Source organism: Gobio gobio, assembly GCF_949357685.1.
Source record: "Gobio gobio genome assembly, chromosome: 5".
NCBI lineage: Eukaryota > Metazoa > Chordata > Actinopteri > Cypriniformes > Gobionidae > Gobio > Gobio gobio.
This window is the reverse complement of record NC_137101.1, coordinates 49180161-49196573: the sequence shown is the minus strand read 5'-3', so window position 1 is coordinate 49196573 and position 16413 is coordinate 49180161. Positions and strand designations below refer to the sequence as shown.

The 16413-nt window shown below is 44.5% G+C and overlaps 1 protein-coding gene across 1 annotated transcript in view; it reads left to right on the top strand.

Moving 5' to 3' along the window:
- LOC307126318 (guanylate-binding protein 4-like) overlaps positions 1 to 16413 on the top strand; it is a gene marked incomplete at both ends in the record, with an annotated part of 37078 nt that overhangs the window by 18197 nt on the left and 2468 nt on the right. Inside the window, one exon of the mRNA XM_079816782.1 lies at positions 6810 to 7203. Within this exon, the coding sequence (XP_079672908.1) occupies positions 6810 to 7203 (394 nt within the window). The remainder of the gene's footprint in view (positions 1 to 6809; positions 7204 to 16413) is intronic.

Below are 16413 nucleotides of genomic sequence, written 5' to 3'. Positions count from 1 at the left end.
GTAATTTAGTATACGGATGCCCTGGAGTCTCAGCGGAGCCAGTGCTGCATCCATACACTTGGTGAAGGTGCGAGGGGAGAGTGCCAGGCCGAAGGGAAGAACCCGATATTGGTACGCTTCGCCCCCGAAAGCGAATCGCAGGAACTTCCTGTGGGTTGGAAGGATGGAAATATGGAAGTATGCGTCCTTTAGATCTATCGAGACGAACCAGTCCTCGGACTGGATCTGACTCACGATGGCTGGAATTGTGAGCATCCTGATCCTGAATCTCCTCAGAGACCGATTCAGGAGCCTGAGATCTATTATCGGACGCAACCCACCATCCTTCTTGGGAACTATAAAGTACCGGCTGTAGAACCCGGAGTCCCTGTTCGCCAACGGAACCCGCTCTATGGCTTCCTTGGCTAACAGGGCCTGTACTTCTTGTTCCATAACCCGAACCTGCTCTGGGCCGACCACAGTCTAGACCACCCCGTTGAACTTCGGGGGAGGAGAACCGAACTGTAGTCTGTAACCCAGCTCTACAGTCTGCAGGACCCATGTAGATACACTCGGAAGGCATGTCCATGCGCCAAGATAATCTACTAAGGGAACCAGCCTCTCGAGGCAGGCCTCGGGTGTCAACCGAGCCTCGTTCCGGCAGGGAGAAGTCGGGAACGATTTTCGGTGGGTGCACACGTTTGCGGGAGATCAGTGAGGCCCGAAGCGTCTGTGACGGCGGGAACACAGCACTGATCTCCCGAGAGCTCCGTGGGGAAGACGACCTCGGTCGTTCCGTCCCGAGGGGGGCAGCTCTCAGCGATCCAGCCGCAGCTAGGACCGCTTAGTGGCAGCCTTCTTCGCCTGAAGGACGGTCCTCAGATCGACCTTAGGCTCGGAAGGTTTGCCACGAGAGCGCCGCCTCTTTTGCCAAGCTCCCTCAGGAGGGGCACGAGAAGCGACGCTCTCTTTCTGCACCTGCCGGTGCGAGGAGCTAGTAGACGGCCGAGGCTGTCCCTTTGAAACAGCCTTCCCCGAGGAGCTGGATCGACGAGGGAGATACTGCTGGAAGGCCGCCGCCTGCTTTCTCACCTCCTGGAACCTCTCGACGACGGTGTTAACCGCGCCGCCGAAAAGCCCAGAAGGCGAGACCGGGGAATCTAGGAGAAAGTGTTTCTCTCTCTCCTTCATCCCCGACAGGTTTAACCATAAATGTCTCTCCACACACACCATACCCGCCATGGAGCGGCCGATGGAACGGGCCATCTCCTTGGCGATGCGGAGAGACAAATCGGTGGCCTTCCTTAGTTCGAGGACATCGTCCGGAGACGGGCCCCCGCCCTCGTCGAGCTCCTTGAGGAGGTCGGCCTGGTAGGCCTGCAACACCGCCATAGTGGCCCAGCCGCCATATATGCCCTCCCTACCAGCGCTGATGTATCGCGCGCTGGTTTGGAGGGCAATACCGGGGTCTTCAGGGACGAAGCGGCCTCGGGAGAGAGGTAGCTCGCGAGAGCCTCCTCTACCCTCGGCAGTGTCCCATAACCCTGTTCGGCCGCCCCCAGTACGTTACCAAAGTCGAGTACTGGAGGGCTGGTGAGTCTGGCCGAATAGGGTTTATCCCAGGACCTACACAACTCATTGTGTAGGTCCGGGAAAAAAGGCAGACCCCGGCGTGGAGGTTGAGGCTTGCGCCTGAAGAACCGTTCATCCAGTTTACTGGGCGGCTGGATTTCCGGTTCTTCCTGTGGCCAATGGATGTTTAACTTGGCCACGGCGCGGGTCAAAACCTCCACTAGCTCCTCTGGAGCGGGTGCGTGAAGCGATGGCTGAGGCTCCACTGCACTCGCCTCGACGCTCAGCACATCCGACTCCTCGGAGCCAGACAGCTGAAACGTCGGGTTCTCCACCCCGCGGGAAGAAGCCGCATCGCGGGCTTCCGCACGGGCCGGGAGAACATCGGAGTCCTCGGACAAGGATAGGGAAAGTGCCTGAGCAGTCCCATATCCTGTCACGAGGTCCCGCTGCGAGCCCCATGATCTACGGCGCCGCCGTGCCTCAGCAACAGCGGGCCCAGAACCCTGGGGCTCGCGGGCTTGGCCGGTCTCACTGAACACAGCCAGCCGTGAGCGCAACACCCTGAGCGGCAGCTTTTCACACTCGCTACAGGCGGCTCCCTCGAGAGCCGCCCTAGCGTGCTGCACGCCCAGGCATTGTACACACAAAAGGTGTGTGTCCGTGCCCGAAATGAATCGCGGACACGGGTGCACACACCTTGTGAACTGTTGCTCACTAGCCATCTTGGAGGGAATATTTTGTGACAAAACAACACCAAATAGACAGACAATTTCACATATAGCGCTTCGCTGAAGAGCAAAAAAGCTAGTGTGTGTTTGCATCAGCTTCCTTTTTGTATCTTCCGGGTATGCCGTCATCTACTACGTCACGACGCACCACCAATCAGATTGGCTTGATTTCATTCATACTTCAGATGCGTAACGCTGTGGGCGTTCCCCAGAGTGTCGTCACTCGACGACGCAGTGCGAGTTCCCTCGAAGGGGAACTAGGTAGCTGCTGGTAGAGCTATTAGTGAGGCCAGCAGGGGGCGCTCACCCTGTGGTCTGTGTAGGTCTTAACAGCCCAGTATAGTGATGGGGACACTAGACTGTAACAAGCACCGTCCTTCGGATGAGACGTTAAACCGAGATCCTGACTCTGTGGTCATTAAAAATCCCAGGATGTTCTTCAGAAAAAGAGTAGGGGTGTAACCCCGGCATACTGGCAAAATTTTATACCATGTATAAGAAAGAAAATAACAATACTAAATTTGGGGCTCCCCTGTCTGAACAGAAGAGTCAGAGATTTTCTGTTTGTGAGACACACTATAGCAGCCCGGCTTCCAAGTGACCTCCTGCCCTTCCAAGGACCCGGTGTTCCACACTCACCTGAGTGTGTACCGTCTTTCTTCCCAACTCTCACAACCAGAAAGTACTAAACAAAAATAAAAAAAAGTTTGAATTAAAACAGTTATAAAAATAATTAAAATTAAATTAAAAGAATAAAAAGATGATACATACAGTGTTAATTTCGTTGACGAATAATTTTCGTCATAATTTTCGTCAACGACCTTTTTTCACTGACAAAAACGAGGCGATAACTAAATAAAAACTAGTGTTGGATGACTAAAACTATGACGAAAACTTACTGTGTAACAGTACTGTCCTGTGTAACAGATGCGCACATTTGATTTGACCGTGCTAATCTAACTGCTGGAAAACACGGCTCACGCATCCCCAATCCAGCGCTCCAGCGGTTCAGAATCAATGAATAGCGCACATTTATGGCAGGCAATTGTATATGAACTAATGCTGATGAATAATGAATAATTTACTTTACGATGATTATATAGTAATATGTTTTAGACAGTTGTAACAATGCATTTTTTATCTCCTGAACTTGAACGAGCTCCTGCAACTGCAACAGAGGTGCAGCAGACATTTCAAAATAAGAGTCCCAATGTATTTCGAGCTTGTTTATAATTTAAAAGTCACGCATTATATAATTCGTATTTGGTTACACAATAAGCTGTATTTCATTTAATTCCCATTTAATTCATAGTCAGGAGGAAAGACCAGTATTTGACACATATTCAATAAAGTATCAGGGTTATAATAGTTAACTAAAACCATAAAAAAAAATTACTTGAAATTAAATAAATGTTAACTGAAATTAAAAATAAATAAATAAACAAACTTATTTGAAGCTTTAGCTTTACCTGATATGGCCTACTAACTAAAAGAAATACAAAGTTATAAAAACTATATAGATGTTTTTAAAAAACAAACAAAAAAGTGAATTGAGCTCTCTTTCGTGTATTTTTAATGTCAAAAACAAAATGATGTCAAAATTAAATGGAGCTTAAATGCTTAATGTATTACAATTTAACTAAACTCATTAGATTTTAGGAGACTAAATCTACAGTAGATTTTAGGAGACTAAAATCGTATGATATTTAGTCAACTAAAACTAGACTAAAACTAAAAACAATTCAGGTGACTAAAATATGACTAAAACTAAATGGCATTTTAGTCAAAAGACTATGACTAAAACTAAATCAAAATTTGCTGTCAAAGTGAACACTGGATACATAGATAAGATAAGGTGCAATCAGTCGGACGTACAGTTGCACAGCTCATTCAGTAAATGCACAGCTAAACAGATGTGTTTTGAGTCTGGATTTGAAAGTGGCTACTGTTGGAGCACATCTGATCTTTTCAGGAAGCTGGTTCAGCTACGGCTGGCATTATAGCTAAAAACAGACTCTCCTTGCCCTTGGTATTTCTAATTGACTTGATCCTGATGATCTGAGTGATCTGTTGGGTTTATATTCAGTGAGCATATCTGCCATGTATTTAAGTCCTAGGCCATTGAGTGATTTACAAACAAGTAACAGTACTTTAAAATCGATCCTAAATGTAACTGGAAGCCAGTGTAAAGACCTGAGGACTGGTGTGATATGGTCATATTTTCTGGTTCTGCTCAGGATCCTGGCAGCAGCGTTCTGTATGAGCTGCAGCTGTCTAATGGTCTTTTTGGGAAGGCCGGTGAGAAGACCATTACAATAGTCCACCCTGCTGGTAATAAAAGCATGAAAGAGTTTCTCTAAGTCTTGTCTGGAAACAAAGCATCTAATTCTTGTGATATTTTTGAACTAGTAAGCTGATTTAGTTATTGCTTTGACATGACTACTGAAACTCAGGTCTGACTACAAAATCACACCAAGATTCCGGACTTGATTTTTTGTTTTCAGACCTTTAGGCTCAAGATATGCGTTCACCTTGAGAATTTAATCTTTATTTCCAAATGCAGTGAGTTCAGTTTTGTCTATGTTTAACTGAAGAAAGTTTTGCCACATCCAGTTTTTAACATCAATGCATTTTCACAGGGAGTCAATGGGGCTGTAGTCATTAGGTGATAGGGCTAAGTAGATCTGGGTGTCGTCAGCATAGCTGTGGTAAGCAATTTGGTTCTCTATCATTATTTGGCTCAGTGACAGCATATAGGTTGAATAGGATTGGTGCAAGAATTGACCCTTGTGGGACTCCACATGTCATGGATGTCCACTCAGACTTATGGTCACCTATACTCACATAATAACCTCTCCCTTCTAAGTATGACCTGAACCATTTAAGGAACCATTTTTGTGGCTCTACAGTAGCAAAAAGAGTGCACATTTTGTTTATGTTTCTGATTATAATATTTGAGAAGAAGGTCTGTCTAGCTTTGCTTAGTTCCACATTGAAAGCATGAAGGCTGTCTTTATAAATGTTATAATGGACTTCAAGTTATGTCTTTCGCCACATGCGTTCAGATTTCCTGCATTGTCTTATCAATATTTGCACTGCTGTTGAGTTGCACTGCTCCAAGGTGCTTTTAAGTCTGCAACACTTTTTCCAGACGTTCACAGGAGCAATATCATCAATTACACTCTTATCTTTTGAGTTAAAGGAGTCAAGGAGAAAATCAACAGAGTCTGTAGATATGCTTGGTGTTAGAGATATAGCCTTCATAAATAGTACACTAGTGTTCTCATTTAAGCATCTCATTTTGACAGAGACAGATCTAGTTTCAATGGCAGGAGAGATTGATATATCAAAGAAAATACAGAAATTATCAGACAGTGCCACATCCTTAATAACAATCAATGAAATGTTTAGACCCTTACTGATAAGTAAATCTAGAGTGTGTCCAAGATCATGTGTGGGTTCGTATACATGCTGAGTCTAATCAAAAGTATTTAAAACAGTTATGATTTATTTTGCCATATTGATTTCTGCATTATCTATGTGAATGTTAAAATCCCCAGCAATAGCAAAACAGTCATACTCAGAGGAGATTGTTGATAACAGCTCTGTAAAGTCCTCAACAAAGGCTGGGGAGTATTTTGGAGGCCTGTAAATAATGATAAGCAGGATGCGTGGAGCACCTTTTAACACAATACCCAGATATTCGAAAGACAAATAATCACCAAATGATACTTGCTTTCACTGATAGACAACTTTTCAATAGAGCAGCAACACAATCTCTCCTAACCGCTCTGAAGACACCCATAAAAGTAAAGTTAGGAGGGGCTGTTTCATTGAGGACTGTTGCACTACAGCTGTCTTCTAGCCACGTTTCATTTAGAAGCAAAATGTCTAGGTTGTTAGTGAGCTAACATGATCATAAAACAGAGGCTCTGTCAGAACCCTGACATACAGCGCAGCTGCACCTCCGGCAAAACTCTTTCTTTTGATATATTCACCGTTAATCTAACAAAATATTCTGGGGGCCATGAAAGATTTGTGAATATGATCAGAAATGCTGGTGGTGGCCAGCAACTTAAAAATACTCTGGCGGGGGAAGAGTTAAACTGTGTATTATTATGTTTAGAAACACCAGCATATTTAGAACAATGTTAGAGCAATGAATCATATTTTTAAAATGTATTACCATGCAAAATCTCTCTGCCTTAAGAGGGTCACACACTCCAGACGAGAAGCATGGTGCCATGTCTTTAAAATTTGAATTCAGCTATGACTTGCATAGTTTTCCTTTACATAACATTATAATTGAACCAAATAACTGTTAATGCACCTAATGACATCATCCTTGGCTGCAAAATACATTGTGTATAGACATTTGTTCTGTAACAAGTTTGCTTTTTTTTTGGCGGTTTGAAAAAAGTAAAAATTGTCACTAGTTTTACAGTAAAATAGATCCCTTAAATATCATGGTTTAAGTTTCTTCTCACATACTTTTTCTTCCCTCACTTTTTGTCAATGAATGACCAGAGGAAAAAGAGAAAGCAGCCCTCCTGGAGCAGGAAGTCAAAGCTAAAGAGGAGAAACAGCGACAACTCGAAGAGAAGATGGAAGCAGAGAGACAGAGTAATGAAGAGAGGATGAGACAGATGAAGGAGAAGATGGATGAGGAGATGAAGCTCCAGAGAGAGGAGGCTGAGCGTGCCATGGACAGTAAACTGAGGGAGCAGGCCGATCTGTTGGAGAAGGGCTTTAAGGAGAAAACAGACAGGATGAGCCAAGAGATTGAAGAGTTCAAGAGACGGAACGTAGAAGCTAATAGAGCTAGAGAGTTTGCAGAGATGTTAGCTGCCAAAAGGAGACATGAGGAGTCTATGGCTATGATGATGCAGCGGCAACAGAGAGAACAGATGATGGCCATAAGGCAGATGAATGCACACTCTTCAGACGATTGTTGCATGATGTGAAATGCTTTAATTCTGTGATCATCATATATCAATAGGAAATTATAATTTCACTTCACAAGCTTGTTTGTCATGTCCAAATGGCCTATAGCTATGATCCATCGTTATTACATGTTTATTTGATGTTGCTAATTAATTATAAAATAATATATAGATACCTTATATCCCCCAAATCCTGTAAAAACATAAATATGGGATTGTGTATGTTAAGAATGAACAGGTAATAATAATAACTAAAAAATAAGTACAGTTGTTAAAAAAGGAATAAAATAATATATGCTCAAGATGGGACTTTGAAATTCTAAATGTGTCTTTATTCATTTATTACACGGCTCTCCGGAATACTTGATTCTCATTGGTCAATTGTGCCATTCAGGTGTTTGTTATTGCCGGCACTAGTTTCATATCTCACGTATTACACAGCAGAAATGCTCTCTTGATTCATTCAAACACAAACACAAACCTGCCATCTTGCGTCTGTTATCGATTGTATTAAAAATGACGTCGTATTATTAAATAAGAGGACGTCAGTATTAAAATTACTATAATATTGTTGCAGTGTTTGTCTTGTTGCCAGGCTCGTTGTTTTGTGCATTGTAATGATTTATCTTTTCCTTAATGGAATACATTAATATAATATATAGGCAAGATTTTAAAACGATTTCAACTCCAATAACAAGCAACTGAAGAATGTGAGGAGATTCTGTCTGTTCTATCATTGGTTCATTGTCTTGCTTGTTCTTGTGTCCCTTATCCTACACATTAGTCCTTGTGTATTTAAGCCCTCAGGTTTGCCATGTGTCCTGGTCTAGTATTGAATGTTTGTGAAACCGCTGTATAGTGAGTTTTGTCTGTTCATGTTTCAGAGTTTAGTTAATGTGTCAAGTCTTTGTTTGTTTAATGGATGGTTCATGCACCTAATGTAAATAAACTGCACTTGGGTTCTGCAAGCTTGCCTTCAGTGGATCACTCTGTTACACATGTTCCCATATAAATGTACGTCCCATATGAATGGATGTCTGCATCAACACGCACTCATGCTCATCTATATACTTATTCATTAACAAACTGTATTCTTACTTCTATGCCATAGCTATTATATTGATTAATAATAGATAGTTAGCTAATCTGTGTGCTTGTATATGTGCAATTCTGAAATGCATAACATGTACAAATCAATTAAATTGTAATGTAGATGCTTTTTCTGTGAAGCTGCTTTGAAACGATATGTATCGTGAAAAGCGCTATACAAATAAATTTGAATTTAATTGAATTGAATATGTACTAGTGCAAAACGTCGGCAAAGTAGTCTCAATCTTTTGTGTTGGTTTGTGCCGTAAAAGATTTGCTTGTGCTGCTTTAGTTTTTAACTATTGGCAATTACGTCAACATTTTCTTAATAAATAATAGACCAATTTACTGTTTGTAAACATACAGGATGCGCGCTCAGCTAAGTTGCAGAAAACCAGGGGGAGATAGCGTTTACGTATAGAAAATTACATGAATACGGTACAAAATCGTTAGATTTAAAAAGATTATAGATTATTAGATGTTATTTTCAAAATGTTGTCCGCATATTACATTAGTTTGTCACCCACCGATAGGGCTGTACGTGACAAAACGAATAAAAACGAGTATCATCAGCGCTGGTCGGACAAAAAAAACTTAAACAAAATAAATAATAGATTCGCAATTAATTAATTAAATGTTACATCGCAGCCATGAAAACATATTATAGCCTATTCATGGCGAACGAGAGAGGTAGGCTTTGTAAGGTGAGCCAAATTCAAGATTTGCCTACGTTTTGCGATCTGGTCACCCGATTTTCCATGAATTTAACAATAGGCTTACTCCATTTTATTCTACTGGACAAGGAATCTCTTATTTATTTTCCCAAATCTTCATTCACGTCTCTCAGGGGATTATACACGTTTCTTCCTTGTTTGCTTTTAATTAGGAGTTTGCATAATTTACTGTGGTAAAGTAGAAAACGGTGCTGTAGGACAGATACATTTTACTTCAAACTATTTAACACAGTTTGTGCTTGTTATAAAACTTAAGGTGCGTCAAGTTTATGTGTATAGCGCTGTCACAGTTATGTTCTGTTTGGTTTTGTTTTCATGGACATTCAGTTTGGTCTCATCTGTCACATGTCTTCCTTTGTTCTGTTTTCACGCTATCTTCAATCACCATGGACACTAATTTTCATCAGCTGTTTGTCATTTGAGTGTCACCTGATGTTCGTCATCTGTGTTAATTCATCTGTGTATTTAGTTCTAGTTCGTCTTCAGTTCATTGTCTGGTATTGTCTGTGCACGAGCACACTGTTTCACATGTTTGCTGTATTTTGAGACTTATTATTAAAACCCTGAGTTATCTTCATCGACTTCGTCTCCGTCTTCATCTCCCTAGAACCTGATTGTAACAAGCGCATTTCATAAATGCCGGATATTTTTTGTTTCGCTTTCTCTCGCAGCGCATTATCAAACAACACATTCTCACACCCAACTCGTCACATATGGACGCTTGACCCGGACCCCTTGTCGTCACTTTTCAACGAACTGGGCGTACCTTTATCGTCAATTTTCGACGTGCAGGGTAGTCTGATAGACTTCTATAGAACTCTGAACTGGAGCCTGTGGCGTTGAAATTTGACGTATTGGGTAAGCACACCGCAGCCCGTTGTTTGCGGTGAATGGGTCGAGACTACAATAAATAAAAATTAAAAGGAATAGGCTACAATAAATGATCTATGCCAGGGCTAGTCAAAAGGCAGCCACCAGATCATATTTATTTGGCCCTCCAACTGGTTTTTGATGTTCAAAACCCCTCGCAATCTGATATCAAAGTGCCCTCTGTGCAAAGGTTTAGCTCGTTCATAGGCAACCGCATTCAGCGGTGAGTTTAACAACGCAGGTAAAATGGCATTCAGAGGTGAGTTTAACCAAGACAACGCTCAACTGCAGGTAAAACAGCATTCATAGGTGAGTTTAATAACCCTCCATGGCGCGTTCAAGTAAGCATTTAAGCGTTTTCTTGTCATGGGTAACATTAGTGACAATGCTTTAACTAGAGCATGATGGATAACGGATATTTAATCGGAGGTTTGTTGATGTTAATAAATATATATTTAATATGCTACGATTGTGTTCAATTAGTCAAAGTTGTGTTTAATTAATTATTTATATTTATTAAATCCTCTTAATTAATTATGTTGACGTCACTGTGGGGCGACCCCAAGGACCATTGAGATTTTTGCGATTTTCCACTCGGTAAGTAGTAGAGTTCATTAATAGAGGTGGATACTATTCTTAAATTTACACATCAAAAACTGTTGAATCAGGGCACTAAGTTGTGTTTAGAACCTTTAGACGTGTAAGGTGGTAATTTCTAATGACGCTAAATGATATAGAAGACATTATTAATAAATATATAGGCCTAGCTTTCCTACACCTACAGGCTAGCAAAGTTAGCTAATCAAATACTGAAAGTTCATTTTTGTCGTATATAATCATGCAAGGTACAATCATAGGGAAATGTAAGATTTACAGTATTACATTAGCCCACAACTTTTATCCAACATTATAAATGTTCAGATGAAGAACGGTGTTGCCAGATTGGTTTTTTTACAGCCCAGTAATTGTTTAAAATCCACACAAAATTTTATAATAAACACCCACATAAATCTATAATAAACTTTACAAATGAATTCATAACTACAACATTGTGCCTCATCACAAGTTTTCAATATGAAATAAAACAATTAATGTGTATAATTAATGTAATAAGTAATGCTGTCATAACTTATTGACTGATTCATATATATATATATATATATATATATATATATATATATATATATATATATATATATATATATATATATATATATATATATATATATATATATATATATATATATAATTTAAAAGTTCTGCTGTGGGTTTGTTTGTTTTTTTTGGGGGGGGGAGAAATAGAGCAAAACTTACATTACTATTTTTTTTGTCTAAAATGTAATTATTAACAATAGTAACTTGTGTATTGAACTGTATAAAATCAATATCACATACACTCTAGCCCATTCTGGCAGCACAGATGAAGAGAATACTGGTGTAAAATGTTCAAATCTGTTTTTCTTTTTTTTTTTAGGTCCTTCAAATTTGGCAGCATCAATTTCATTTTATTCTACCCCCCACCATATATACACACACACACACACACACACACACACACACACACACACACACACACACACACACACACACACACACACACACACACACACACACACACACACACACACACACACACACACACACACACAAACAAAGGCACTTTTAAGAGCCACGTCCGTCCGTCCGTTAACTTTGTTAACCTGTACTCAGTCTCTCTCTCTCTCTCTCTCTCTCTCTCTCTCTCTCTCTCTCTCTCTCTCTCTCTCTCTCTCTCTCTACATCTACATATATTTGTTTTATCTGTCCATCTCTTTGTTGTGAGTCTTTCTGTTTTTTTTTGTTTTTGTGTATATTTGTCTAGTCATCATGACAAGGCCCAAATTCAGGCCATGCCCTTCTTGCCAGACTCCCAATCAGGCAAGCAGGAAATCTTGCCATGTCTGCTTTGAAAGCTTGTCTACCAAAAAAAAAATACAAGAAAAAGTGGTGTCACTGGATAGGCAGTGGGGGAAATCTGTCCTTAAATGCAGGAATGCCGGACGTATCATTGATTCGGCCCGTATTGCAGTAAGTAAAATTGTTAATATTTCATAAGTTAGTGTTACGTGAAGTGAAGCTAAAAGCCTGTGTTTTTCTCATACTGAATATCAGACAAGTACCAATGTGATCTGGCCTTTAAAAACATAGTCTTATTATTTAATACGTGGAAGAATCCATCTTTACCTATAAATTGTGCTAAAGAGTAACAATAAGTTGTGTTCTCTGTCAAGTAAGTAAGTCATGATGGCAATGGCATAAATGGCTTTATCTGAAACTGGCCATTGATTGTATACAGTTCAAGAGTAATGTTTCTTCTAAAATAATCATAATGAAACAGGTTACGGCACATTTTCTTGCATTGTACTCCAACTCCATTAAATCTCTTTAAATTAAAATTGCTTTATACAGTACTGATGTTTCAAATAATTCAGTGGATTTAACTAATGTGTTATTACTGCCTTTCCTTTAACCCTCCCTTGTCTGGCTTATGCTACTCTGAGCAATGCCTGAACTTTGTATTTTGAGCACTTCTTGCGTTGTTTTTACCTATTCACAATGACTCGCTTGCTTTAATCCTCAATTGTAAGTCACTAAATTACAAATTACTAAATGCTAAATGACTAAATGTAAATGTACTGCTTTTGTTCATTTCAGGTGAGTAAACTTGAAGCTGTGGGGTACAAGCCGATTTTATTTATTGGCAAGCCAGATAAAAGGGCTTCCAATAAATGGGTTGCAGAAATTATTACCCATCTGCACCCCACTCCTGTCACTAAAAATGTTTTGGAGAAGATGCGGAGGGCCTATGAACTTATATTGACAAAATGTAAGTAATGTTTTGGTTTAGAAATTATGAATATTTAGAATACATTTATATTTCTTTGTTAATATGTACAGATTTTAAATGAAAGTAAACTTTTATTATAGCAACCTCCACAGCACAGCAACCAGAAAGTCAAGCCGTGGGGGAGAGTCAAGCCGCCGCAGAGGAGAGTCAAGCAGGAAGAGCAAATACGGTCTCAGACTCCGCGGAGGAGAGTCAAGCCGCCGCAGAGGAGAGTCAAGCAGGAAGAGCAAATACGGTCTCAGACTCCGCGGAGGAGAGTCAAGCCGCCGCAGAGGAGAGTCAAGCAGGAAGAGCAAATACGGTCTCAGACTCCGTGGAGGAGAGTCAAGCCGCCACAGAGGAGAGTCAAGCCGCCACAGAGGAGAGTCAAGCCGCCACAGAGGAGAGTCAAGCCGCCACAGAGGAGAGTCAAGCCGCCACAGAGGAGAGTCAAGCAGGAAGAGCAAATACGGTCTCAGACTCCGCGGAGGAGAGTCAAGCCGCCACAGAGGAGAGTCAAGCCGCCACAGAGGAGAGTCAAGCCGCCACAGAGGAGAGTCAAGCAGGAAGAGCAAATACGGTCTCAGACTCCGCGGAGGAGAGTCAAGCCGCCACAGAGGAGAGTCAAGCCGCCACAGAGGAGAGTCAAGCCGCCACAGAGGAGAGTCAAGCCGCCACAGAGGAGAGTCAAGCCGCCACAGAGGAGAGTCAAGCCGCCACAGAGGAGAGTCAAGCAGCAAGAGCAAATACGGTCTCAGACTCCGCGGAGGAGAGTCAAGCCGCCACAGAGGAGAGTCAAGCCGCCACAGAGGAGAGTCAAGCCGCCACAGAGGAGAGTCAAGCAGGAAGAGCAAATACGGTCTCAGACTCCGCGGAGGAGAGTCAAGCCGCCGCAGAGGAGAGTCAAGCAGGAAGAGCAAATACGGTCTCAGACTCCGCGGAGGAGAGTCAAGCCGCCGCAGAGGAGAGTCAAGCAGGAAGAGCAAATACGGTCTCAGACTCCACGGAGGAGAGTCAAGCCGCCGCAGAGGAGAGTCAAGCAGGAAGAGCAAATACGGTCTCAGACTCCGTGGAGGAGAGTCAAGCCGCCACAGAGGAGAGTCAAGCCGCCACAGAGGAGAGTCAAGCCGCCACAGAGGAGAGTCAAGCCGCCACAGAGGAGAGTCAAGCCGCCACAGAGGAGAGTCAAGCAGGAAGAGCAAATACGGTCTCAGACTCCGCGGAGGAGAGTCAAGCCGCCACAGAGGAGAGTCAAGCCGCCACAGAGGAGAGTCAAGCCGCCACAGAGGAGAGTCAAGCAGGAAGAGCAAATACGGTCTCAGACTCCGCGGAGGAGAGTCAAGCCGCCACAGAGGAGAGTCAAGCCGCCACAGAGGAGAGTCAAGCCGCCACAGAGGAGAGTCAAGCCGCCACAGAGGAGAGTCAAGCCGCCACAGAGGAGAGTCAAGCCGCCACAGAGGAGAGTCAAGCAGCAAGAGCAAATACGGTCTCAGACTCCGCGGAGGAGAGTCAAGCCGCCACAGAGGAGAGTCAAGCCGCCACAGAGGAGAGTCAAGCCGCCACAGAGGAGAGTCAAGCAGGAAGAGCAAATACGGTCTCAGACTCCGCGGAGGAGAGTCAAGCCGCCACAGAGGAGAGTCAAGCAGGAAGAGCAAATACGGTCTCAGACTCCGCGGAGGAGAGTCAAGCCGCCACAGAGGAGAGTCAAGCCGCCACAGAGGAGAGTCAAGCCGCCACAGAGGAGAGTCAAGCCGCCACAGAGGAGAGTCAAGCCGCCACAGAGGAGAGTCAAGCAGCAAGAGCTACGGTCTCAGACTCCGCGGAGGAGAGTCAAGCCGCCACAGAGGAGAGTCAAGCAGGAAGAGCAAATACGGTCTCAGACTCCGCGGAGGAGAGTCAAGCCGCCACAGAGGAGAGTCAAGCCGCCACAGAGGAGAGTCAAGCCGCCACAGAGGAGAGTCAAGCCGCCACAGAGGAGAGTCAAGCCGCCACAGAGGAGAGTCAAGTCGCCACAGAGGAGAGTCAAGCCGCCACAGAGGAGAGTCAAGCAGCAAGAGCAAATACGGTCTCAGACTCCGCGGAGGAGAGTCAAGCCGCCACAGAGGAGAGTCAAGCCGCCACAGAGGAGAGTCAAGCCGCCACAGAGGAGAGTCAAGCCGCCACAGAGGAGAGTCAAGCCGCCACAGAGGAGAGTCAAGCAGGAAGAGCAAATACGGTCTCAGACTCCGCGGAGGAGAGTCAAGCCGCCACAGAGGAGAGTCAAGCAGGAAGAGCAAATACGGTCTCAGACTCCGCGGAGGAGAGTCAAGCCGCCACAGAGGAGAGTCAAGCCGCCACAGAGGAGAGTCAAGCCGCCACAGAGGAGAGTCAAGCCGCCGCAGAGGAGAGTCAAGCCGCCACAGAGGAGAGTCAAGCCGCCACAGAGGAGAGTCAAGCCGCCAAAGAGGAGAGTCAAGCAGCAAGAGCAAATACGGTCTCAGACTCCGCGGAGGAGAGTCAAGCCGCCACAGAGGAGAGTCAAGCCGCCACAGAGGAGAGTCAAGCAGGAAGAGCAAATACGGTCTCAGACTCCGCGGAGGAGAGTCAAGCCGCCACAGAGGAGAGTCAAGCCGCCACAGAGGAGAGTCAAGCCACAGAGGAGAGTCAAGCAGGAAGAGCAAATACGGTCTCAGACTCCGCGGAGGAGAGTCAAGCCGCCACAGAGGAGAGTCAAGCCGCCACAGAGGAGAGTCAAGCCGCCACAGAGGAGAGTCAAGCCGCCACAGAGGAGAGTCAAGTCGCCACAGAGGAGAGTCAAGCCGCCACAGAGGAGAGTCAAGCAGCAAGAGCAAATACGGTCTCAGACTCCGCGGAGGAGAGTCAAGCCGCCACAGAGGAGAGTCAAGCCGCCACAGAGGAGAGTCAAGCCGCCACAGAGGAGAGTCAAGCCGCCACAGAGGAGAGTCAAGCCGCCACAGAGGAGAGTCAAGCAGGAAGAGCAAATACGGTCTCAGACTCCGCGGAGGAGAGTCAAGCCGCCACAGAGGAGAGTCAAGCAGGAAGAGCAAATACGGTCTCAGACTCCGCGGAGGAGAGTCAAGCCGCCACAGAGGAGAGTCAAGCCGCCGCAGAGGAGAGTCAAGCCGCCACAGAGGAGAGTCAAGCCGCCAAAGAGGAGAGTCAAGCCGCCACAGAGGAGAGTCAAGCCGCCACAGAGGAGAGTCAAGCCGCCACAGAGGAGAGTCAAGCCGCCACAGAGGAGAGTCAAGCCGCCACAGAGGAGAGTCAAGCAGGAAGAGCAAATACGGTCTCAGACTCCGCGGAGGAGAGTCAAGCCGCCACAGAGGAGAGTCAAGCCGCCACAGAGGAGAGTCAAGCAGGAAGAGCAAATACGGTCTCAGACTCCGCGGAGGAGAGTCAAGCCGCCACAGAGGAGAGTCAAGCCGCCACAGAGGAGAGTCAAGCCGCCACAGAGGAGAGTCAAGCCGCCGCAGAGGAGAGTCAAGCAGGAAGAGCAAATACGGTCTCAGACTCCGCGGAGGAGAGTCAAGCCGCCACAGAGGAGAGTCAAGCCGCCACAGAGGAGAGTCAAGCCGCCACAGAGGAGAGTCAAGCAGGAAGAGCAAATACGGTCTCAGACTCCGCGGAGG